The sequence below is a fragment of the Eschrichtius robustus genome, chromosome 2 (assembly GCF_028021215.1).
Source record: "Eschrichtius robustus isolate mEscRob2 chromosome 2, mEscRob2.pri, whole genome shotgun sequence".
NCBI lineage: Eukaryota > Metazoa > Chordata > Mammalia > Artiodactyla > Eschrichtiidae > Eschrichtius > Eschrichtius robustus.
This window is the reverse complement of record NC_090825.1, coordinates 110,773,351-110,799,371: the sequence shown is the minus strand read 5'-3', so window position 1 is coordinate 110,799,371 and position 26,021 is coordinate 110,773,351. Positions and strand designations below refer to the sequence as shown.

At 37.8% G+C, this 26,021-nt stretch overlaps 1 protein-coding gene across 1 annotated transcript; it reads left to right on the top strand.

The window, feature by feature from the left end:
• The first annotated feature begins 2,008 nt into the window (after positions 1-2,008).
• ZCCHC10 (zinc finger CCHC-type containing 10) lies at positions 2,009-21,072 on the top strand. Its single transcript, XM_068535871.1, has 4 exons — positions 2,009-2,079; positions 15,120-15,281; positions 18,919-18,960; positions 19,614-21,072. Exons 1-4 carry the CDS (start codon positions 2,039-2,041, stop codon positions 19,879-19,881), a joined length of 513 nt encoding a protein of 170 aa, XP_068391972.1. The 5' UTR covers positions 2,009-2,038; the 3' UTR covers positions 19,882-21,072.
• Positions 21,073-26,021: the final 4,949 nt, after the last annotated feature.

Below are 26,021 nucleotides of genomic sequence, written 5' to 3'. Positions count from 1 at the left end.
GGAAAAGAAGAATATTTAGGAGGGATTTGCCCTACCAGATATCAAAATATTCTATAAAATTATGCAAATTAAAGCAATACAAATCCTGGCACAAACAGATCTTTGGAAGAAAACAGAATGTCCAAACAAATTAAATTTGTACATATTTAGTTATAAGGGAGTGGCATTTCAAGTCAATAAAGAAGTGATAAATTATGTAGTAAATGGTGTTTCAAAAACTAAAAATTAGTATTAAAAATATAGCCATAGGGACTTCCCTGGTGGTCCAGTGGCTAAGACTCTGCGCTCCCAATGCAGGGGGCCTGAGTTCGATCCCTGGTCGGGGAACTAGATCCCGCATGCATGCCGCAACTAGGAAGTCCGCGTGTTGCAACTAAGCGTCCACATGCTGCATCTAAAATATCCCACATGCAGCAACTAAGACCGCGGCAACCTAAATAAATAAATAAATATTTTTTAAAAAGAGCAAAATGTATAATCTATCAAAATTAAAAATACACATATCCTTTGACCCAGCACTTTTACTTCTAGGAAGTCATGTTACAGAAACATGGGTGAGTGCTTAAAAATCTGTTCATTCCATCTTTGTGTTAAATGATCTAATTGTTCAACAACAGGATACTGGTTGGATAAATTGTGGAATATCCATGTAATCCATATAACATAATACATGAAAAGAATGAATTGTATCTGCATGTGCTGATATGGGAAAAGATGTCCATATACACAGTGAGGAATGAACAAAGCAAGCTGAGGAACAGAACAGAGAGTAAGATTCCACTTTTTAAGGAACAAGATGTGCACAAAGGTTGCATGACGTCACCTTCTCTAACTCCCATTGCTGAATCACTCTTTACCCCTTAAGCTAAATTATTTTTCTTTAGACTATTCACGCACGTTGGACATTGCGTTTGTTTATTGTCTGTAGAAAGCTCCATGTGTACAATGACTTTATTTGTTCAATGCTCTGCCTTCAGTTCCTCAAACATTTTAATTGAAAAACAAATTTTAAAAAAATGGAGACACAGAAACATACATACATATATATATTTCAAAAAGTTATCTATACGCAGACCTACTAGAGAATGGACTTGAGGACACGGGGAGGGGGAAGGGTAAGCTGGGACAAAGCGAGAGAGTGGCATGGCCATATACACACTACCAAATGTAAAACAGATAGCTGGTAGGAAGCAGCCGCATAGCACAGGGAGATCAGCTCAGTGCTTTGTGACCACCTAGAGTGGTGGGATAGGGAGGGTGGGAGGGAGACGCAAGAGGGAGGAGATATGGGGATGTATGTATATGTATAACTGATTCACTTTGTTATAAAGCAGAAACTAACACACCATTGTAAAGCAATTATACTCCAATAAAGATGTTGAAAAAAAAAAGTTATCTATATTTCAAAGACTGGATTTAAGAGAATAAATTTCCACGACTGACACTAAATACTAAAATATCCTTAAAGAATTAATATTTGTATAATCTTTTTCCAGTTGAAAAAGCAGCTTTACCTATATAGCCTTATAACATCATTATGAAAAACATAAAAATATAAACAATTAACATATATTTGCATTTTATAGTTTGCTAAAGTCATTCTTTTTCAATTGATGGTCCCAATCTTGTTGAACTCATTCCTTTTTACTTTGCTATCCAAACTACTTCTAGTGTCCTGAACACTGCAGTTTCATTCATTTATATATATATATATAAATTCATTTGTTTATAAAGATGGCTAGATGGATCCCTCATTCTAGAATGTTCTTCCCTGCCTCTCCACGCAATATACGTGGACCCATCCTTAAAATCCCTCATTCAGACCGGTCAACCTGCCTCATTCCTCTCCCTCAAACTACAGACGCACACAGGAAACACAACAGACCAGGCCCTAACCACTACTTGCCCCCAAAGCTGCCCCGTTAGCTCTCCAGGCCCGACTGGTCCCGCCCACGCCTACGGCCTCCGGAGTTCTAAGTCCCCGCCCCCTCTGAGGAGTTTCCCAAAACCCAGCGCGGCAGGCCTCAGCCGCGCTAAGATGGCGACTCCCATGCATCGCCTCATAGCCCGGAGACAAGCGTAAGTTAGGGCTGGAGTCGGGCCGCGGGGCGGGCTGGGGGCGGGGAGAAGCGCGTCAGCCGGCTAGTGAGCGGGTGCCGGTATGCGGGGTCGGTGTGGGATCCTCAGCGTGGCCCGGCGGAGGTTGGCCGTTTTTCTCACACGTCGCCTGCCCGCAAGGGGCTCGGGCCAGGGCGGTAAGTTTGATGTATGTGGATTAGCGATTTCGTGGAAGACGGCTGCGTAAGACCGCTGGGCGGGACCTAGGGGTGCCTGAAGAGAGTCTCGTGTTAAGTCTCGCTAAGAGTTTTATGCCCCTTTGCCAACCCGGCCGCCCACCCCCACGCGTGACCGGGCGAAGCCTGTAGCCCTCGTCCAACACCGCCTAGTCTCGCCGACGTAAACCTTCAGCTTCCTGTGCAACCTCCAGCCCAGCTGGCTTTTCCTGCCCCTTCCTATCGCCTTCCCTAGGAACAGCCTGACTTTTCTGCCAAGCTCTCGTCTCACTTTCTGCCATCCATTCTCCAACAAATATTAATTTATGCATTACCTATCGCTCTATGCCGGTATTTGGGTGTAAGTAAAAAGAGGTGTTCAAGACAGAATCCCTGCTTTCAGGAAGCTTACATTCTATTGGTGGAAAGAGCCGATAAACTAAACATTTTAAGTAAATACAGTTGATGACAAGAGCTTTGAAGGAAATAAGAGGTGATGGAAAGAGAAAAAGGTCCAGGTTAGGTTGGTTGGACTGGAAAGGCATCTCTGAAGAGGTGGCGTTTGAACAGAGATCGGAAATGTGAGAAAGGAACGAGTCATGAGAGGATTTGGGGAAAGAGCACCCAGACTAGCATAATTGTTTTGAGACAGCAAAGAGCTTAGTTTTTAAGAAACAAAAGATGGCCATTGTGGATAATGAGCGAGAGAGAATAGCACAAGAGGTTTGCTGTGAACAGATAATGCAGGAGTTTGTGCCAGATGCCCCTTTCTTGTGAAACCTTTTTTTTCTTCTATCAGTCTGCATACCCAAACAACGTCTGACACTTTTTCACTCTGTTAGCTTTTCACGGCATCACCATTTGCCCGTTAATAATATATCGCTCACAGTCTGCTCTAATGTGTATATTTATATTTCTTTTTTAGTAAATTTATTTAATTTTGGCTGCATTGGGTCTTCGTTGCTGCGCGCGGGCTTTCTCTAGTTGCGGCGAGTGGGGGCTACTCTTCCTTGCGGTGCGCGGGCTTCTCATTGCAGTGGCATGTCTTGTTGGAGAGCACAGGCTATAGGTGCGAGGGCTTCAGTAGTTGTGGCATGCGGGCCCAGTAGTTGTGGCTTGCGGGCTCTAGAGCGCAGGCTCAGTAGTTGTTGGTGCACGGGCTTAGTTGCTCCATGGCATGAGGGATCTTCCCGGACAAGGGCTCAAACCCGTGTCCCCTGCATTGGCAGGCGGGTTCTTAACCACTGCTCCACCAGGGAAGCCCCTGTATTTCTTTTTATATTTATATTTTGTATTCTAAGAGCCCTGATCCTTCTCTTCTCCCTTTCATCAGACTACCTCTCATGCCTGATAAGGTTCCTTGAACATAAGGATAAAGACTTAAGGAATCAGAATGAAGTAGTAGTATGCTTGGTGGAGGAAGAAGGCTTTGAAGTCATATGGTTCTGAGATCAAGAATGGAGTAACAGTAATACTTAATAGATGTGCACTAAATGATATCACCAGAGTCTAATCTCTCTCAGGTTTGCCCTTTTGGGTGTTGGTTCCATACTTGGTTAGATCACTCCTTTGGTCCTAAGATGGCTGCAGTATCTAGGGTCCTTTATATCCTCTCAGCTTCAAGTTGATAACATCTCATTGTCTAGATTGGGTTACATACCCTACCCTGAACCATGTCTATGGGATTATGAAGCTTTGATTGACTTGGATCTCATTCTCTTCCCAGCATAATTGAATGGATCCTTATAAACCAATGGGTGGGAAAAAACATAAAATAAAATAAAAATAAATGAATGGGTGGGTAGGTCAGAGGAGGTAATGATTGCTAGATTGACAAAACCAACCAATGTCCACTTAAATATGAAGTGAAAGTAAGACTTCTAGCGCTTTTAACATAAGTTTTGGAGTATCAGACAGTTAAACAGCTGGTCCATTTCTGCAGTATGCTTGTATTTGGTACATGAGCTACACAGAAGTAAAAGACAATCTTAGCTTTAGGAGCTTCTAGTCTTACTGGAAAGAAAACATGGTGTGTAATGAAACCTGTCATGGTTTGCAGACTGTCGGGACAGTTCCCAGGGAGTTGGAGAGGGAGGGCCTTTAGAGGCAAGGGGAGTCCAGGAGAATTTGGGGAATATTTTGGGGGGAAAGCAGAAGAGGAGCCTTTACTTTTCATTTTATATTCATCAAAAAGATTTAATTTTATTTATAAAGAGCATATAGCACTTCCATAAGAACAAGCTTAAACTACAAGTTATGAGAAGTGAGAAAGTACTATTGACATTGTTTTTAAAAGTCTTTGGACTAAAGGAGGAAAAGGGGGAAATTTGAACTTTTCATTCAGCAGATCTTTCAGGAACTTAACTTTGAATCAGATTTCACTCACATATAATTATATGCAGAATGAGAAGACTGGAACTGAAGCCCAAGATACTTGAGGAGTGAGTTATAGAGCCCTAATCCACTCTGAATGTGTTTAAGGCACTTGACCCAGGTGATTGCTCCCCAACATAACAGAGATTTTCCAGGTGAGACGGCTGTACTGCTGTTGGTAATCTGAGAACCCCTGGCAAACAGGAACGATGCTGAAGGACTGGATGTAGGCAAATGCTGTTTTGATTTTCAAAGTGAGAATGGTAGATTCCACACACCAGACCAGTGAACTTGATATCCATTCCAGCCAAAATCCTGGCTGGATTTATTAAATACGTTCAGAAAGAAAAGCCAAGATCATCAGGTATCAAGTCATTACAGATTGATACTCTTTTTGCCTTTTAGGTATTTGGATTTCAAAAAGGCATCTTGAAAAGTCTCTCACAATATCCTTGTGAAAACAGAACAATTAGGTACATCAATTGAACATCATGGACAAAGAGTATTGTTTAATGGGTTTAAGTAAATATATAGAGGTATCCCATGGTGGCCTGCAGAGTTTGGTCCTCAGTTTGGTCTTGTCAACATTTTTATAAATGACTTGGATGAGGACACATGTGCGTGTTTATCAAACCTGCAGTTAACACAAAGCTGAGAGGGATAACTAATACAATGGATGACGAAATCCCAATCTGGAAAGGTCTTGACAGGCTGGAACTCTATGTTGAGTCTAACAAGGGTACAAGTAAGTATTGTAATAGTATTTTTTTTATTTCAATTTCCAATTGTTTGTTCCTAGTATATTGACTTTTGTATATTGACCTTGTATCCTGTGACCTTATTAAACTCATTTATTAGTCCTAGTAGCTCCATTTTGTATTCTTAGGGATTTTCTAGATAGATAATCATCATTTATATTATATTTTTTGTTTATTTGGTATGTACATTTTTAAGATTTTTGTTGCATATTACCAAATAGCCCTTCAGAAAGTCTCTGCAACTTACATTCTTACCAGCAATTAAGAATGTGTATCTTACTATATTTAGAGTGCCCATCCTCCATCTTTGCCAACAATAGGCTTAAAAAACAGCTTTGCCAATCTGACAGAAATGGTATCAAAGAAGGTGGTTTCACCCAAAAAGGCTGTACCATTAAAACGCTTCCTTAAGCCTTAACTTAGAATATAGAAATGGAATATTATTAAATAGGGTATTCATTTGAAAAGAAATAAATGCTGATCTTGTTCATTTTGAAATTATAGGTGTGTCTCATTCAGTATTCTATATGGAAGATTTAAGTATTTTTAAGGGTGTTAATGTTTAGAACATCATAGGTGGGCTTTAGATATTGGTGAATGTTTTGTTTATAACAACAAAAAGCAAACTCCACAGTGCTGGTAGATAATATTTTTAATGGCTGGGATCCCAGGTTATAAGTTTCTTAATATTGGGAAAACAAACTATGAGTTGGAGAAGACTTTATTTCCTTGATTCTGAGAGGCTTCCACCCTCCTCCATATTTTCATTGTTAGGAATAATTGTGAAAGGCTTTGAAATGGATTTAAAAAAAAAGAAAGATTACTGACTGATTTGTCTAATTCCCTATCCTGGCTAGTGACTCTGTGAGGGCCTGTGCCTCACTGTCTTTGAGCCATATATATATATATGGCTTATATATATATATATATATATATATATATATACACACATATGGCTCATATATATATATGTTTTGTTTTTTAGTTTATTTTTGGCTGAGTTGGGTCTTTGTTGCTGCGCGCGGGCTTTCTCTAGCTGTGACGAGCGGGGGCTACTCTTCGTTGCGGTGTGCGGCCTTCTCATTGCGGTGGCTTCTCTTGTTGTGGAGCACGGGCTCTAAGCGTGCGGGCTTCAGTAGTTGAGTCTCATGGGCTCTAGAGCGGAGGCTCAGTAATTGTGGCCCACGGGCTTAGTTGCTCCGCGGCATGTGGGATCTTCCCGGACCAGGGCTCGAATCTGTGTTCCTTGCGTTGGCAGGCGGATTCTTTACCGCTCCGCCACCAGGGAAGCCCTCTTTGAGCTATTTTAAAATAACTCTGTAAATTGTAGAAAGCTGGTAGAAAAGATTCTTACCCATGAAAAGGCAGTACAACTGATTCTTGCCCTGTGTCTATTGATCAGTTTTTAACTATTTGTAAATTCGTTTCCTGCATTCCTGATTGCCCATATATGTGTGTTGTGTGGATTCTGTTTTGAACCAGTTGCAACATCTTACTGGTTCCCTTATTAATTAATGATTAAATAAAACCTTTGACATGTGTTCATTTTATATTTATATGAGAGTCATGATTTTACATTTTTTACTAATTATCCTTTAATGTTTTTGAATTTATTATTTCTGGAATGCATATTACAATTGTGTATATATTAAATGTGTTAGTGGTTCTTTTTGCCTGAAAGGTGGGTAACTTAATATTAAGTCCATAGAGTGTTTTATTATTGATAGCCTTAACAATTTGCTACATTACACATTCAGGTAAGCTCTGAAGTTATAGTCATGGTTCTGGCAGTTGCTTACTGCAATTTATGAACTATTACTAGGCAAAAAGCTGACTCTTCTTTATTATCTTTCAATACTACCACTCAGGACTTCCCTGGTGGCGCAGTGGTTAAGAATCCGCCTGCTAATGCAGGGGACACGGGTTCGAGCCCTGGTCTGGGAAGATCTCACATGCCGCGGAGCAACTAAGCCCGTGCGCCACAACTACTGAGCCTGCGTTCTAGAGCCCGCGAGCCACAACTATTGAAGCCTGTGCGCCTAGAGCCCATGCTCGCAACAAGAGAAGCCACCTCAAAGAGAAGCCCACGCACCACAACGAAGAGTAGTCCCTGCTCAGCAACAAAGACCCAACGCAGCCAAAAATAATTAAATTTATTAAAAAAAAAAAAAAACAACTACTACTGAGTAGTATTTCCTTGCTTGAAACATTAGTTCTTCACATTAGGATTGGCTTAATTTTTGAACAAATGCTAAAAATAAATGACTGTCAAAATTACAGAAGCTGGCTGACGATGTGGGAATTCATTAATGAAAAGCATACTATAAACAGTATATGTCCTCTTAAACCCTTGCCTATTTAAATAGTCATTCATTTTACAAACATTTACTGAACACCAATTACGTGTTCTCCAGGGATAAAAAGGTGACTGCTCTAGGTCGAAATTAAGAATCCAGCATCCATCCCATCATGCAACCATGTTTTGAGAAAATTTAAATTGCCATGTATCGTTAGTCCAGATAATTGATTAGCCTAATGTGTGGATTGATATTCACAACTCCCATTTATTTGTGTATTACTTTATGCCAGATTCCTTACTGCTTTCTATACAAACATCCCAGTCTGTAGAATGGGGATATTGTTCTCAAACTCATTGGGTTGTCATGGGGATTAGATGTATTTATGTATAAATAGTACTTAGCTAAATTCCTGGCACACAGTAAGTATAAACCACGGTTATGGTCTTATCTAATTCTCACAATAACCTAGTGAAGTAGATATTATCCCATTTTTTAGAATAGAAACTGAAGTTCAAAAAGTGGCTTGCTAACGAGCCTAAAGCTATTGTAGTGAAAGAGCCAAGATTTTTAAAAATTTTTATTGTTGTGAACTATAACACATCTGCAAAAAAGTTCAGACAACATAAATATGTCCTTAATAGGTAATTATAAAGAGAACATCCCATGTAACTACCACCCAGATCAAGTATTTAATAAAAAATTGCCAATATACTAGATGCCACCAAGGCGCTTTCCCAATCACAACCTCCTCCCTGCTTCCTAAAGTAACCACTGTCCTAACATTTATGGTAATTACTTACTTGCTTCTGTTCTGTGCTTTTACCATCTAACTATTCACTAGAGTTTAATTTTGCCTGTCTTTAACCTTTACACAGAATCAGACAATTTAGATTCTTTTGAGTTTAGCTTCTTATATCTAAGCTCCATCTGAGCTAAATTAAGCTGGAATTTGTTCATTTTTATTACTATGAAGTATTCCAGTGTATTCTATACCACAGATCATACATTCTTCTTTGATATTATTTCCAGTTTTGAGGATTTTACAAATCTTGTTGTTAAGAATATTATTATAGCTCTTCCTCTTCCTCTTCCCTACTTGAACAAGTTAGTCCTAAAGCCGTGAGGTGGTATGGATCCATGCAGAGGACTGACCTGGCACTGGAGTATCAGAGCTGAAGGGGAGTAACTAGGGCATCCACATAGGGACGTGAACTGGCTTGCAGTGCCAGCAGGGTGCAGAGGGCATCCAGTTGAGGGAAGATCCAATGCAGGGCACCAGATCCCAAGCAGAGTGAGGGGGGTTTCCACACAGGGAGAGCCATTTAGCACAAGTTGTCACCCTAGTGGGGAGAATGTCTCCATGGGGGAGGGGAGGTATAATTTGGTATGGGGTAGCACAGTCTAAATAGAAAGAGAAATGAGTTCATGTGAGGTGGGCTGGCCCGGCAGTGGAAGTCAGAGCCCAAGCAGGGTGAGGAGCATGTTCACATGGTGCGTGTGGGAGGACAGCAAAGGGCAGAGCACCAGAGCCCAAGTGGAGTAAAGAGGGCATCTGTCAGGGGGAGGGGGCAACAATGGGCAATTGGTTTCATAAGACAAATTGACCAAATAAGTAAATCTGTTAAGGGTAATGGGAGCCAGATTTCTCACTGAAGGAGGAGGAGGTATGGGGAAGGAGAAAATAGAGTAAATTCTGTGAAGTTGGATTGGCATTAAAGGGATCGCTATGAATTCATGGTTTTCAAAATATGTAGTTAAGTGTAGCTGTAAGTGTGTGTATTTGATACATGGATAGTAATGTGTGTGTTGTTCCCTAGCTCTGTCCACTGAGGGTACCTGGGAGCAGCAACATTCCAGTTACAGTGAGCACATGTGTGCCCTGATCTTGACTCTGAATGTCATCAGGGTTCCATCAGGCTGATTTCAGGCCTGGAAAGGCCTGAAAAGGCCTGATTTCAGGACAGGGAAAGTATAAGATGAGCCTGGAATTTTTTGTTGTACCAGAAAGCAAGGAAGTGCTCAAAGAATGAAGGAAACATGTCAAAAGAACACAGAATCCAACTTGGAAGGATTCCCACTGACCAAATCTAGGGCAATCTGAGCATCAAAATAAATCATGGTAACGGATAGTAACTCATTCAATAAAATAGAAAAATAAGTTCATACTGATAGATGAATAAATGAACTAAAAATTTAATGAGCAGGATATTTATGTACTTTCAAATACCAACCCACAAAATACTTATTAATTGCTTTATTAGTTATTAATTATAGTTGTATAACAAATTACCCCAGAATTTAGTGACTTCTAACAATAAACATCTCAGTTCTGTGGTCAGGAATTCAGGAGTGACTTAGCTGAGTAGTTCTTTTTTCTTTCTTCTTCTTTTTTTTTTCTTTTGGCTGCCTCAGGTGTTAGTTGTGGCACGCGGGATCTTCATTGAGGCATGCATGATCTTTTGTTGTGGCGTGTGAGCTTCTCTCTAGTGGCATGTGGGTTTTCTCTTTTCTAGTTGTGGCACGCAGGCTCCAGGGCACATGGGCTCTGTAGTGTGGCACGTGGGTTCCAGAGCACATGGGCTATGTAGTTTGCAGCTCGCGGACTCTAGTTGAGGCGCGGGAGCTCAGTAGTTGTGGTGCGCGGGCTTAGTTGCCCTGTGGCATGTGGGATCTTAGTTCCCCAACCAGGGATCAAACCCGCGTACCCTGCGTTGTAAAGCGGCTTCTTTACCGCTGGACCACCAGGGAAGTCCCAGCTGAGTGGTTCTGACTCAGGTTCTCTCCATATGTTTGTGGTCAGGATATTGCCAGGGGCTGCAGTCATCTGAAGACTTGACCACAGCTGGAGGATCTGCTTCCAAGATAGCTATTCACAGGGCTGTTGGCAGGAAGCCTCAGTTCCTCACCACGTGGGCCTCCCTAGAGGCTGCTTGAGTGTTTTCATGACATGGCAGCTACATGAGCTAATCTTTAAAGTCACGCTCCATCACCTTGCTTTATTCTGTTAGTTAGAAGCAAGTCACTAAGTCTTAGCCACACTTACGGGGAGGGTAGTTAGGCTCCAACCCTTGAAGTAAGGATATCATCGAACTTGTGGACATAATTTAAAACCACCTCAATTACAAAAGGACAAAAAATAACTTTATATTGCAAAATCTGGTCGACCCTCCTTAATGAAGGGATCAAAACGAACATCATCAGAAACAAGACAAATTGAAGTCTTGTGTCACCTGACAGGAATACAGTGAGAAGAACACGGCACATTTCTGTTATATTCCTGCCAAAAATACATGGCTTGAATCTAATCATATAGAGATATCAGATGTTGTAGCCAGCCTCCAAGATGATCTCCAGTGATCCCTGCTTCATGTGTACTCTCCTCCAGAGAGTACCAGAGTTGGTCTGTATGACCAGTAGAATATAGCAAAAGTAATGGTATGTCATTTCCAAGATTGGGTGATAAAAGACTGACTTCTTTCTTGAGTTATCTTGGTTACTCTCCCTGGGTAAAGCCATGTTGTAAGCAGCCCTATGGAGAGGCCAGCAGGCAAGGAACTGAAGCCTCCCGTTAGCCACATGAGTGAACTTGGAAGCAAATCCTCCAACTCAAAATTGAAACACATTCTACAAAATAACTGGCTGTAATCATCAAAAAGAGTCAAGGTCATGTAAAGCAAGACACAGGACTGAGGAACTCTTCCAGACAGAAGGAGACTAAAGAGACATGACAACATGTGCAACATTGATGCAGAACTGGATTTTGCTATAGAGAACATTTTTGGGACATTTGATGAAACTTAAATGGGGTCTGAAGATTAAACTTAAATGGGATCTTGAAGGTATCAACATTAACTTCTTGATTTTGATGGTTACATTGTGTATATGAGAATGTCCTAGTTTATAGAAAACATGCAGTAAAGTATTCTGGTTTGATGAGGCATCAGGTTGGCAACTTACAAATGGCTCAGCAAAAACAGTTCACAAATGATTTAGGAAAAATAGTTCTTTGAACTGTACTTAACAGCTTTTCTATAAGATTGTGATTATTTCAAAACTTTTAAAAGCTACATAAAGGAAAGCAATATTCCAATATTATTATACATGTTATCTGGTATAGTTTTGTGTAGATTTCTATTGTGTAAGTACCTGCAGGTGGAATTGCTGGACTGTAGAGTATGCATTTCTTCAACTATAGTGGTTTTTGCTTTTTCTTAGGTTAGTAATGAGCACCTTTTCATGTGTTTATTAATTTGTTTCCCAATCCCATTTTTGTACTGCTTTTCCATCTTCCACTTTATCTTATTTTTCTATTATACATCATTTTCCTTAATGATTCATAAGAGTTCTTTGTATACTTAAGATGAAGCTGTTGGCAAAATGTGTTACAAATATCTTCTCCCACTCTTTGGCTTCTCTTTTTACTCTCTTTATAGTATATTTTGATGAACAGAAATTCTTAATTTTTGAAAATTCTTAATTTTAGTAATTCTAATTTATCAATCTTTTATGATTAGTGCTTTTTAAAAAATTAATGTATTAAAAAAAATTAATGTATTTATTTATTATTTTTGGCTGTGTTGGGTCTTCGTTGCTGCACGCAGGCTTTCTCTAGTTGTGGTGAGTGGGGGCTACTCTTCCTTGCAGTACACAGGCTTCTCATTGCGGTGGCTTCTCTTGTTGCGGAGCACGGGCTCTAGGCACGCGGGCTTCAGTAGTTGTGGCCCATGGGCTCAGTAGTTATGGCTTGCGGGCTCTAGAGCACAGGCTCAGTAGTTGTCGCACATGGGCTTAGTTGCTTCGCAGAATGTGGGATCTTGCCGGACCAGAGCTCGAACCCGTGTCCCCTGCGTTGGTAGGTGGATTCTTAACCACTGCGCCACCAGGGAAGTCTTAGTGCTTTGTTTTTGTTTCTTAAGAATTCCTAACTCAAATATGTCACTTTTTTTATACTGTCTTTTAAACCTTATTGTTTGGCCAAGTCTGTAATCATTGTTGGCTTATGGTTAAGTCTTATTTTTACCATATGCATAACCAGTTGTCCCTACATCATTTATAATCTAACCTTTCCCCCCACTGCTCTTTAATGCCATGGTTGTCATAAATTGCTCATGTATACATTAGTCTATTTCTGGACATTCTGTTCTGTTCCACTGGCATATTTGTATATATTTGCTCCAATCTCACATTCTTAGTTATTATAGCTGTATCATAAGTCACTGTCTTTTATTTTTTTCTTTCAGTTTTATTGAGATATAGTTGACGTACAGCACTGTATAAGTTTAAGCATAATGATTTGATTTACATACGTCATGAAGTCACTGTTAACAATAAGTTTAGCGAACATCCATCATCTCATAGAGATACAAAATTAAAGAAACAGAAGAAAAAAATTTTTTTTCTTGTGATGAGAACTCTTAAGATTTACTCTCTTAACAATTTTCATGTATAACGTACAGCTGTTAATTTCATTAATCATGTTGTACATTACATCCCTAGTACTTATTTATCTTATAACTAGAAGTTTGTACCTTTGACTGCCTTCATCCAGTTGCTGCTCCCCCTATCCCCCACCTCTGTTAACCACAAATCTGAACTCTTTTTTTAATAATTTTTTTGTTTGTTTTTGAAATATCATTTACCTACAACACTACGTTAGTTCCGAGTGTAAAACAAAGAGATTCAATATTTCCATACATTACAAAATGATCACCACAAGTCAATTTCTTTTAATCTAAGTCTTCCCTACTTGTTCCTTTATAAGGGTATTTTGGCTATTCTTGGCCTTTTGAATGTCCATATACATTTTAGGGAATAAGTTTAAGTTCCATACCAAACAAGCACCTGTTGAGATTCTGACTGGCATTGCTTCGAATCTATAAATCAGTTTGGGGAGAATGGACATTTTTTACAATATTGAGTCTTTCAGTCTATGAACATGGTAATGCTTTTATTTAGCTACTTATTTAGATGTTTAATTTCTCTCAGTAATGTTTGTTTTCTGCATAGAATTCTTGCACATATTTTCTTTCACTTATTTATAAGTGCTTGTTATTTTTCAGGATGTTATAAATACCACCTTTTAAAATTTTATTTTTAACTATTTTTGTTAAGTAGAAACTCAATTGATTTTTATGTGTTGACCTAATATCTAATAGAAAGTTTGGCAAATGATAGTCCACTGAATCCTGCCTGCTGCCTGTTGTAGGCTTGCAAACTAAGAATGCTTTTTACATATGTTTGTATATATATGATCAATTTGATGATAGAGAACACTAATTTTGAACCTCAATTCAGTGAAATGTTATCTTATAGAAAAGAATTCCATTCTTCTCATTAATAACCCTCTTTTATGTGAAATATTTTCGTTAATAAAATATTTGTAGAAATTTGTTTTCTCTCTTGTGATATAAATACCTTTGTAATATCTTCAATTTTGCCTCTTGGTCTGCAAAGCCTAAAATATTGACTCTCTGACACTTTATAGACAAAGTTTACTGACCCCAATATAAAACCTTTCTAAACTCACTTATGAATTCTAATTATTAAAAAATGTTTTGGGACTCCCCTGGCGATCCAGTGATTAGGACTCCACGCTCCTAATGCAAGGGGCAAGGGTTCGATCCCTGGTTGGGGAAGTAAGATCCCACATGCCGCATGGCAGGGCCAAAAAAAATTTTTTTTATCTGTAGAGTCTGTTGGATTTGCCATTTACATGATACATCATCAGTAAGGAATGACAATTTTATTTCTTCCTTTCCAATTCCTTTATCTATTTTTCTTCACTTGCCACACCTTAATTCAATTTCAGGGACTGAGATTTTTCTTAGTCTCCTAGGTGACTAGAAGCTGGGCTGCACTTGATAAGCAGTTGCTTTATTCTTAGAGTAAAGCCCTTCAGAGTCCCAACTCTGAATGCATAATTTGTCTCCCTTGCTCCTTATAACTGATGCTTGCTTACCCTCCTGAGTTGGGAAAAAACCCCAGCACAAGAGTTGACTTAAATGTAGGGCTGACCACTCTGGGTTTCCAGCTTCTTCCATATCTTGGCTTGGTTATTCTTTAATCTCTTGTTAGTTCTCTGGTACCTCGAGCACATTGTTAAAAATGTTTTGACTGTCTTTTCTAGTTTTGAGCTGAAGAGTTGGTCTGAGTTACCTAGTCTGCCATTACTGGAATGGAATTGAGGGAAGAAGATTTGAACTCAGTTCTGTCTAACTGCCAGGTCCATGCTCTTAACCACTTACTGTATTGCTTTGTGATTAAATCTAACAAATAATTTAAAGTGTAAAATGATGCTTATTTTTGAATTGTACCTTTATATAAGCATCATTTTATGCTTATATTGTTTATGCTTCTCACGACAGAAAATGTCAGGTCAAAAATTTAAGGCCTGTATTCTATTTTTTACTCTGTAGTGAAGCAAATAAACAACATGTAAGATGTCAGAAATGCTTGGAATTTGGGCATTGGACTTATGAATGCACAGGAAAAAGAAAGTACCTACATAGGCCTTCAAGAACAGCAGAACTAAAGAAAGCTTTAAAAGAAAAAGAAAACAGATTATTATTACAACAAAGGTAAGGTTACATATGGTGTCCAAAGGAATATTTATTTGTATTTATAAAATTTATTAAGGGACTAAATATCTTATGGTGGTTATCCAGATTTAGATTATATTGTAATATTAGCTAATGTTTAATGAGTGTTACTGTGTGCCAGGCACCGTACTAAGGTCTTTACAATTATTAGCTTATTTCAGCATCACATCTATGCCGTTAAGGTAAGTACTATTATAATTCCCATTTTACATATGAAGAAGCTGAGGCATGGAGAGGTTCAGTAACTTGCTCAGTGTCACACAGCAAGTAAGTGGAAAAGTTAAGTGTTAAATCAACTATCCAGTCTCCAGAGTCCATGCTCTTAATCACTTTGCTTTCTTGCCTCAACTGCCAATGAAATGACAGCAGAATACTATGAGGTAGATTATATGAACTGATATGGAAAGATATCCAAAGTAAGTACCCAAGATACTTATACTAAGTATATAAACAAGGTAGAGAACAATATATATAATCTACTATCATTTATGTTAAAAAGGGAGAAAAAAGGAATAATGGAGCTTTTTGGGGGGGGAATATAAATGGTTGATAATAGTGGTTCTTTTCTAGAAAGAGAACTGGGTAGGAGGGAAAAATTGTTATTTATCCTTTTATGCCCTTTGAATAACGCTTTTTAAATTCCCATGAAATAAGTAAGCTTATGTGTTTCAGAGAAACTGAAACAGGAAGGTGTCAGGTCTACTTAGTGCTGCATATTAGAAGTAGCACCTTCATGGGGACTGTTAGCAATATAATAGTGTCTTAAACATCTGGATTTTGCAGGCAGCAGTCTTCCAGTTTGTGGACAGGAAGGCTCTTCAAGGGTTATACAGGAATAGACAGGTAACCAGTTTGTAGATTATCAATATTCATATATGTTTCTTCCAAAAATAAATCTGTATGAGACCTTGCCTACCCTTCTCTAATTTCACAAAAGAAAGGCATACTTCTCGCCTATCTCTAATCTTACCTTGGTATATTGTGCTCATGTATAAAATCCTAGAGACTTTTCAAAATACTGGTGTTGTAAGAAAGTAAAAGGCCCAAATTATTGGGAGCAAGTTCTTTTGTAATTTTTTTTCCCAGTAAAATTGAAGGAGGATCTAATTGAGTTGTCAATTTAAAAGTATATTTTAATGATACATCGTTATGTGACTTGTGGAATATAACATGGGAGGAATTCAGAGAACTGAATGACATTGCTACAGCAAAACTCTTTCTATTCCCATCTACCTGTTCAGGTTAACAAGCTTTCTCAGAGTTAAATCTGTAAAAGTTAAATATAGGAATTAAATTGATACTGAACCCTGTCATAGTCAAGCAATAAGATCCATGGATACATAAACTAGAAAAAAAAAATCCATGTCATTAAGAGGTACAGTTCCAGTGAAATTTTTTTATGTATAATAGTTACTAAAATGTATAATATATTTTACATTGTTTTAATCAATTTGTATAGTAGTAATGATAATGGTAATTCAACTCAGAATTTTTAAACACTTTTAAAACCTTATGATCACAAGTAATTAAAAGATATAATATCAAGTTATGTCTATATTTTTATTGCAGAGAAATGTAAGTGATCACTAAAATTTTCAGGGATGAAAATATATTAGGATACATTCTGTGGGGAAAGGAGGATAAAAATTCAAGTTCCAAGAGGAAAAGGGACAGTGTAAAAGTACCAATTGTTAAAGATAAGCTTGTTCATTTTTTTTAAAAATTAATTATGATACGTATCAAATTTTGTGGTATTTACAATTACCAAAATGATGTAACGATTTTCTTTTTAAAATATCAATATTTAATATATAATATGCCAGACTTTATACCCTTTGAGGGGAAAAACATAATTCTTCAAACTTCTTTTATTAGGAATGTAAGCAAAAAATGTTTGAAGACCTCTGTCCTAAAGAATAAAATATAAGAGTTATGAATAATTTCATTTCAACATTTACTTTTGTTTTTCTAGTTGTATTACACAAGTATCTTGGTCTTAAAAATACATAGAACTACATGAATTTTAGTTTTGGCTCTGTTACATAAAGACTGCTGATTTTTTGGTTCAATGATAAAATTATGGAAGTGTGTGAATTTCAGTGATCTTGCATTCTTGTGATGTGACTTAACAAATGTACTTCTACCACTTATTTTACTGCAAAAATTATAATTCTCCAGTAAGTAATTCCATCATGTAAAACAGCTTTACATAAATACATATTTATATTTGAGGACCCAGGAAATAAGGATATAATGTTATCTAGGTAATATAGAGAAGTTCAGAATATACAAATGTTAAATTTGCAGGACAGTTTATAGTAATAGAAGTAAATCTGTAATTTTAAAGCCTGATTTAGTATGCATGTTGTTTGGCAGCTGTATAGCAGCAAGCCATTTGTGTATTTCACTCAGAAATCTCCAGACTTTGTTCTTTATAAATAATGTGAGGGAACACAGTCTTGAAGTATTAAGTCTCTGGTTCTTAAGCAGTAAATAACTGAACGTTTGGGGGACATGCAGAAAAAGAAATATTTTGTTTGTTTTTGTTTTTTAAATTTTTTTGGCCATTCCTCGCGTCATGCAGGATCTTAGTTCCCAGACCAGGGATCGAACCCGGGCTCCCTGCAGTGGAAGCACAGAGTCTTAACTACTAGACTGCCAAGGAAGTCACAAGAAATAGTTTTTTTTTTGTTTTATTTTTACTTTTTATTTTTATTGGAGTATAGTTGATTTACAATGTTGTGTTCTTTTCAGGTGTACAGCAAAGTGAATCAATTAAGAAATGTTTTTTTAAATTAAAGGTTGCTTTTCTTTTTATATGAAATGGCCATTTATAATACCATTCTAGAAACCCAAATTATAAATTACAGCTGTTGTGCTATTACTTGCTTTGTTCTGTTGTTCACTAAATAGTCGATTTAGCCATGTCAACCTAAGTTCAAAACTAAAAAAGAGGGGCTTCCCTGGTGGCACAGTGGTTGGAAGTCCACCTGCCAATGCAGGGGGCACTGGTTCGAGCCCTGGTCTGGGAGGATCCCACATGCCGCGGAGCAGCTGGGCCTGTGCGCCACAGCTGCTGAGCCTGCGCTCTGGAGCCCGTGAGCCACAACTACTGGGCCTGTGTGCTATGGCTGCTGGGGCCCACGCACCTAGAGCCCGTGCTCCGCAACAGGAGAGGCCACCATGGTGAGGGGCCTGCACTCCACAAAGAAGAGTGGCCTCTGCTCGCTGCAACTGGAGAGGGCCTGTGCACAGCAACGGAGACCCAGTGCAGCCAAGAATGAATAAATAAAATAGATGAGTTGGGAAAAAACTAAAAAACAATCAAATTGGTGTGTTTGGTCATCTTAACTACTAACTTACCTGGCTTCTAAAGTACAGTTGATAACATTTGTCTTGCTTAAGTGCTGGTTAAGTTGACTGCGTGTACCATATACACCTGCAACAGGAAACTTTCCTCTTGATTATAGCAATAAACACTGGACTCTCAGTACATGTGATAAAAGACAAAGTGTTTCTCCAATGAAAAAAGTTTTGGGGATAGCAGAAGCGTTTGTCTGAGCTGTTTATAATCACTGTATTAACAGGAGCTTTCTCCCCCCTTCACATTTGTCAGCATTGGAGAAACTAATGTAGAAAGAAAGACCAAGAAAAAAAGGTATGTGTGGCTTTAGTATTATATAAATAATATATAATACTAGTTGGAGGAATGGGGTGTGTGATTTTAAAATAATAGTTAAAGATTTGGATCTGAAGTCTCTTGTTTGCAATTCATGATTAAATATCATCCTGTTTTCTGATATGTTCCTCTGTTTACCTATCTGGAGTTTCTTCCTTCATTTATCCTTTTTCTCCAACTTTCTAGAGTCCTTGTACCTGGAAATAGTAAGTAATTTCTCTTGTCTTAGATTAGGAAATGTTATTAGAGTGGTAAGAAATTATTGACCAGCTGTATCTGGTATAAAGTAGTTAAGGTTAAGAAGCATTTACCACTCTACATGAGGTTTAAATAAACCCAGTTGTTAAACTGCAACTTTATTCTAACATCATTCACTCTGGAGCATAGTATAGTAGGTACACTTATCTCAGACTCCATCCAAGAGAGTTAAATTGCTGTAGTAAAAGACCTTGTGGTTGGGGGGAGAGGGTGGGCACAGTGGGGTTATTACAGTTAAGCAATCCTCGAAACATCAAATCTAGAGATAACATGCTAGCAAAGCTTCAGTATATATATATACATAATACTCAAGTGAAATTGCTTTTAAACATTCTATTTAATGTCAGCTTCTCATGCATATAATTGTCTAATAGGTCTAAGAGTGTAACCAGTTCCAGTAGCAACAGCAGTGACAGTTCAGCCAGTGATTCTTCATCAGAGAGTGAAGAGACCTCTACCTCATCCTCCTCAGAGGACAGTGACTCTGATGAAAGCTCCTCCAGTTCATCATCTTCAGCCTCCTCCACAAGCTCTTCCTCATCCTCTGATTCAGACTCAGATTCCAGCTCTTCCAGTAGCAGCAGCAGCAGCACAAATAGTAGCTCTGAGGATGAACCACCAAAGAAGAAGAAAAAGAAATAGAATTGTTCCATCCATGTTGGACTGATGGACTAAAAACATTAATGCGATTCTCAGAAGGGAATTTAGAATGTGTTAAGACCAAATAGGTTAACTGATCAAAATTTTTAGAGTTCAAAAGTTTCTAAATGTTTTACATTGTAAGAGCATAAAGAGTATTAATAATGGATTATATATATAAAGACTTTTTTATTTTAGGGGTGAATCTTGTTTTTTTTTTACCTTTAAAATATATCTCTAAAATTAATCAAAGCTGAAATCTAGTAAATCTTTTTGTGATGAAACCTATCTTTTCTCCCTGTGAAATAAATGCCATACTTTGTTATATGTTAGTGCTATGTATCAGACATGTTTTCAGGATAATGCATCAGAATATCTGTCTGGCAGTGAATTTCTAATGCTTTTGGCTGTATGTTATTATGTAAGATTTAATACCTCTATAAGCTTAGAGTTTTCCTACTGTTAATAAGTGTGCTCTGTTTTTATGTTTATGTTCAGAAAGTTGTTCTGACTTCTTGTCCTAAGTGAAAAGTTCAAGGAATCTATTAATAAATTTATACCTTTTGGATGGTACAAGTTTCAAGTTACTGTGTTGTATCATTCATTTTCTTCTGGTTCTTAGAGTTACCCTTTTATGACAAAAATTATTCTAGAGGAACTTAAAAAGGAACAAAATTCTGAAACTACATAGGACTCTAATCTTGGTGCCTTTTGATAAATTCAGTGTATCAGAAAAGAAAACAGTCATTTAAAAAGCTAACTTAAGTAAAAGTGATATAAATACCTTTGTGTGTTGATATGCTATAAAAGGTACCATTCAAAGGGGGAAAAAATGGTAGAAGGAAGAGAGGTAATTTTTACAGAAAATTAGAGTGATGTTGGTTGCCTTTTACTAAAATATTCTTAAGTTTTCATAAAGATTGCCTTTTACCATTTTGCAATTGTGGTATGACAGTTTATATGGTATCTGGTCGTATATGACAGTCTACTGCATAAATATGAATGACTTGGATTAATCTGGTGTGTTGACATAGCATATACACAGTTGAAATCTAGCATGAAAGTTTAAAAAGAAATACTGCACAGTATTTCTTAAAAGTAAAGTACCAGGCCATGGTGAAATTATTTGGTTTAACATCACATTATTTTGTGATGTCTTTTAAACTTTTTGGAAAGAGGTATCATTTGTAGAAAAATCTTGATTTGGGTTAAATATAGGTTTTTAAAACTACAGATGTTGTCTTTTTTATATTTTTATGAAAAAGCAGTAGAAAATTACTTTTGAAGAGAATGGACTTCTATTTAAATGTTTAAATATATGTATGTTGTGAGTTTAAAGAGATGTAATTACCTGTTTTACAGAACCGTTGGCTTTCAATGATTGTAAATAAACTCTCAAAACATCATTTTAAGGCTCCATACAGAATGTGTTAATTGACAGGCAAATTTAATAAATTACTAATGAAATACAATTTACAATGTAATCTCTGTAAGGGCAATTTTAGCAGTTAAACTTGGAAGAGAAACAAATGTGTACATAGGTTACATCACTTGCAATTAAATAAAGCTCAGTTTGTGCTGACGAGCTTATTAATAAGCTGCTTTTATCTCTTTGCTGTTTTACTTAATGCCATTTCTTATCCATTTACATGGTAAGAGCATTTAAATTCTAATTATTTTTACTATTACACATGTTAAAAGGTATACCTGGAAAAGTACAGAGGACAGGAAATTTATTCTAGTCACAGTTTACTCAAAAAAGCAGAATCAATGGCAAAGTGGAGAGTCACTTCCAAAGAGTTTCTCCCCATCCTGCCTAAAAGCAGAACTCTGGATGTTGAATCCCTGGCAAATGTAATAAATGTATTATTTCTCAACCACAACCACAAACATATCAAAAGGAGACATAATTAGATCATAGGTTTTCACTCCACAAACATTTGTTAGTATGACTATATATTATAGTAAATTTGTCTTGGTATCAAAATAACGGCATTAGGCCAAGTTAGCACTGGAAATGGAAAAAAGTACAGAGAAGGTGTACTTTATAGTCATGGTTTTATTTACTTTTTTAACTTGCTATTTTGAACTGACTGTAGATTTACAGAAAATTTATAAAAATATTACAATTTCCGTGTATACCTCACCTAGCGTCCCCTAATGTTAGCATCTTATATAACCATAGTACAATGATCAGAACCAAGAAATTAATATTTGATAAACTACTGTTAATTAAATCAAAAGCCTTACTCATATTTCATCACCCTTCCCAGTAATGTTCTATTTCTGTTCCATTACATTACCCAGAAAGTACATTTAGTTACTTCTAAGTCTGAGGCTAAGTTCCTTAGTCTTTCCTTGTCTTTCATGCCCTTGTCACTTTTGAAGTGTATTGATCAGTTATTTTGTCTAATGTCCCTCAATTTGGGTTTGCCTAGTGTTTTCTCATGACTGAACTGATGTTATGCTTTTTGGAAGAATATCACAGAAATGAAGAATTCCCAATGTCGATAAGTCATTTATTATTGGTGATGTTGACCTTGATTACTTGGTGAAGGTGGCTTCATCAGGTTTCTCCATTGCAAAGTTACTGTTTTTCCCCTTTTAGTTGATAGATATCTTGGAGGAGATACTTTGAGACTTTGCAAATTGTTTGTCCTTACAGTCAGCCACTACTTTTAGTGGATCTTGTCTCGAACAATTATTACTGTGATGTTTTGCAAATGGTGATTTTCCATTTCCTTCTTTACTTCTACACTAATTGGAATTATACTCTTAAGGAAGAGCTGCCTCTTCTCCCCCATTCATTTAATAAATGGTACTGTGGACTCCTGGATGTTTATTTTGTTCTGTGGGTTAAAATTCAATAATAGTGTTGCTTTGTTGCTCAAATTCTTCCACCTTTGGCTATTATTAGAAGAGTTCCTTCAGGTAGGCTCCTTCGTTCTTTCAACAAATCCTCATCTTTTTGTTAGGACTTCCTTACTTTCTGGGACCACAAGATGTTCCGGGTTCATCTTGTGGACTCCTTGCCCCATCTTTGGAAGCAACCACTTCTCCAAGGGGCCTACCCTGATTTTTAATTGGAGAATGGTGTTTAGAATCCATGATCTGGGTGCTGTCTTAGTAGGTTTCTCATACATTTTGTATAATAGTGTTCTAAGGTAGGTAGTTAAGACATGGAGACCTGCCATTAGCAGGAAGAAATTAGTTAATTCAACATTTCTCAGCTTAGCTTTTTTTACTTTCACAGGACTCTTCCTCAGCAGCAAAGCTCTTTGACAACAGGTGGAAGAGACAAAGTCTTTAATTAAAAATTGCCGTTAGAGACTTCCCTGGTGGTCCAGTGGTTAAGACTCTGTGGTACCAATGCAGAGGACAGAGGACGAGGTTTCGATCCCTGGTCGGGGAACTAAAATCCCACATGCTGCGCCGTGCAGTCAAAAAAAAAAAAAAAAATTGTCATTACTTCCTCCCATCCCCCACTCTGCAGTATATCTAAATTGAGACACAGGCCAAATATATATCCATATTCAGACCTTGGGTTATGGTGCCTTAATTGAAAGAAATTGGCCCAAAGTAATATTTCAAATTGTATTTTTATATGCTGTCCTGTGGGTTTATACATCCTGGGAAAATTGTGCCATAAAAAGATTTAGGTGTGGGGACTTCCCTGGTGGCGTAGTGGTTAAGAATCCGCATGCCAGTGCAGGGGACACGGGTTTGATCCCTGGTCTGGGAAGATTCCCACGTGCCGCGGAGCAACTAAGCCCATGCGCCACAACTACTGAGCCCGCACTCTAGAGCCCGCGAGCCACAACTACTGAGCCCACATGCCACAACTACTGAAGCCCACGCATCTAGAGCCCGTGCTCCGCAACAGGAGAAGCCATTTCAATGAGAAACCCGCGCACAGCAACGAAGAGTAGCCCCCACTCTCCGCAAGTGGAGAAAGCCTGCGCGCAGCAGCGAAAACCCAAGGCAGCCATAAATAAATAAATAAAAAGATGTAGGGGTGGTCTTGGTGGTGGTGGTGGTGGTGTGTGTGAAAGAGGGAGAAAGGCAGTGTGAGAGAGGAAGGGAGAAAGGCAGTGTGAGAGAGGAAGAGAGAAAGGAAAGCCAGTACAATACCTGGGTTGCAGACATTCTCAGATGAATTTTAGGAGAGGTTACAGATGGAAGTTGAGGACCTGGAAATTGCCAATGTCCTTGAAAAGTCTTTTGTGTACCCCCAAAGGCACTTGTGCATGCTATTCAAGGTAATCAGTAATAAACACAAACAGTAGTATAACTCCTATTTGGAAGGTACTGTACCATGATGTATAAATAACACTTCAACAGTGATTTCCTTGGAGTTCACTATCCGTTGGGGAGACACACACAAAAACATTGAGAACAATGGAAAGAAGACTTTCACTGAAACATAGCAAATTGAACCCATGTTTATTACCATTCCTCCCCACACCTAACTAAAATGGTAGAAAAGAAACAAAGAGCATAAACCCATAAGGCAAAGAGAAAAGGAGAGGAGATGAAACATGAGAAATTGCAACTCTTTTGGAAGCTGGAAAGTTGATAGAATCCTGAATGCCAACTTAAACAACAAAACAAGGCCAAATTATAAGTCTACAGTGATGGAAAGTCAACAGGAAGCAAACCAATTTGTGCCACAGAACTTTGCAAAGGCTCCAAACTTGATGGTACCATACACTCGTCAGCCAAGGTGCAGGGAGGGCTCGAAGACAGAAAGAGTGGTGCTAAGTTTATGTAAGAAACTGCGCCCCTGTGTACTCCTCTCCTGTTTGTGCTGTTTCAGTGGGTTTATTTTTATTATTATTATTTTTTATTACTTGAATGTGACATATTGTGAGTTAACAGTAGTATACACCTGGGTTCAACCTGCTATGATTAATGAATACTATGTTAATTTATACAAGTTGCCATATGCTACAAGCCACTTGGGTTATAGATAATAAATGCTATTAAACCTCATTGATAAATCCCCAGCACTGGATCTTACTCTCCCCAAAATTCTGGACAAAATCAAGAATGAAATACCATGGAACTATTGGGTAACATTTTTACATGGACATTGTGGTATACACTTGATAAAACAATTCCCTTCCTTAAGAAGTCCTGAGGGTACTCTGAAAAGATTGGTTCTGTACTAGGCAAATCCATAGGATCACTAAACATATAAGCCAATACAACTAGATACTTGCACAAAGAAAATCATTCCTAACTAGTTAGCTGCCTTGAGGGGAATCAGTGAGTATGTGGACAAAGGAGAAAACACTCATTCACATAAAATTTAACAGCTAGTATTAAGTACCTGTCTTTGTCCTCTGAGGATTCATAGGCTATTAATAAACACTTATAGACGTGTCTTAAGTGGTGCAAGCTTAAGTCACTAGAGAGCTTAGAGTAGACAATTGCAGGGAGAGTTTGGTAAAGCCTTTCAAGGGAGGTGTATTTGGCTGAGAAAGAGTTGTTGAGCCCATGCAAATATATATGTGTGATTAATACTCAGATATATAAAATATAGTTATTTAATTAATTGATCAGCTTGTAATCAACATTTAAATGTCCAAGGAAAATTTTTTTTCACATTTTACTAGATTTATTGGTTTAATATCTTTAGCATTAAGATAAAGGAATGAGAGATATTATTTCAATTTTTCAGAAGAAAAATGAGGGTCACTCCTGGGGACGTTGGTCCTCAGAGCCTTGATACAGCTACTCATCCCCATCACTCTCTGCAAGGCCAGAGGGAACACATCCCCTTACAGTAGAGTCTCTGTTGTATGATTTTTGTGTTCTTGTTTGTAATTTATGCAAGCCCAACACAATTATACTAACTTAACACATTAAAGATGAGAGTGCAAAGGAGGTGACAGATATGAGAGCTATTGAGAAGGTAGAAATGACAGAATTTAGTGATCGGTTGATTTTGGTGGTAAGAGAGGTATACCTAGGAAGGTTTCAAGATCTGTTGTTTGGATGACTGGGTAATAAAAGTATTCATTTCAGTATAATTATAACAATAATAGCAACTACTACCTTGGCAAATATAAACTGACGCTAGCAATGGGAGAAATGTCAAACTATTTTTAACATAATGGAATACTACAGTTTGTGAAAAT

Excerpts from the sequence above, each read along its gene's own strand:
- ZCCHC10 (XM_068535871.1), top strand. The coding sequence starts at position 2,039 with ATGGCGACTCCCATGCATCGCCTCATAGCCCGGAGACAAGC. Across the intron at positions 2,080-15,119 it reads CTCATAGCCCGGAGACAAGC|TGAAGCAAATAAACAACATG; the intron begins GTAAGTTAGGGC and ends TTTACTCTGTAG. Across the intron at positions 18,961-19,613 it reads AGAAAGACCAAGAAAAAAAG|GTCTAAGAGTGTAACCAGTT; the intron begins GTATGTGTGGCT and ends ATTGTCTAATAG.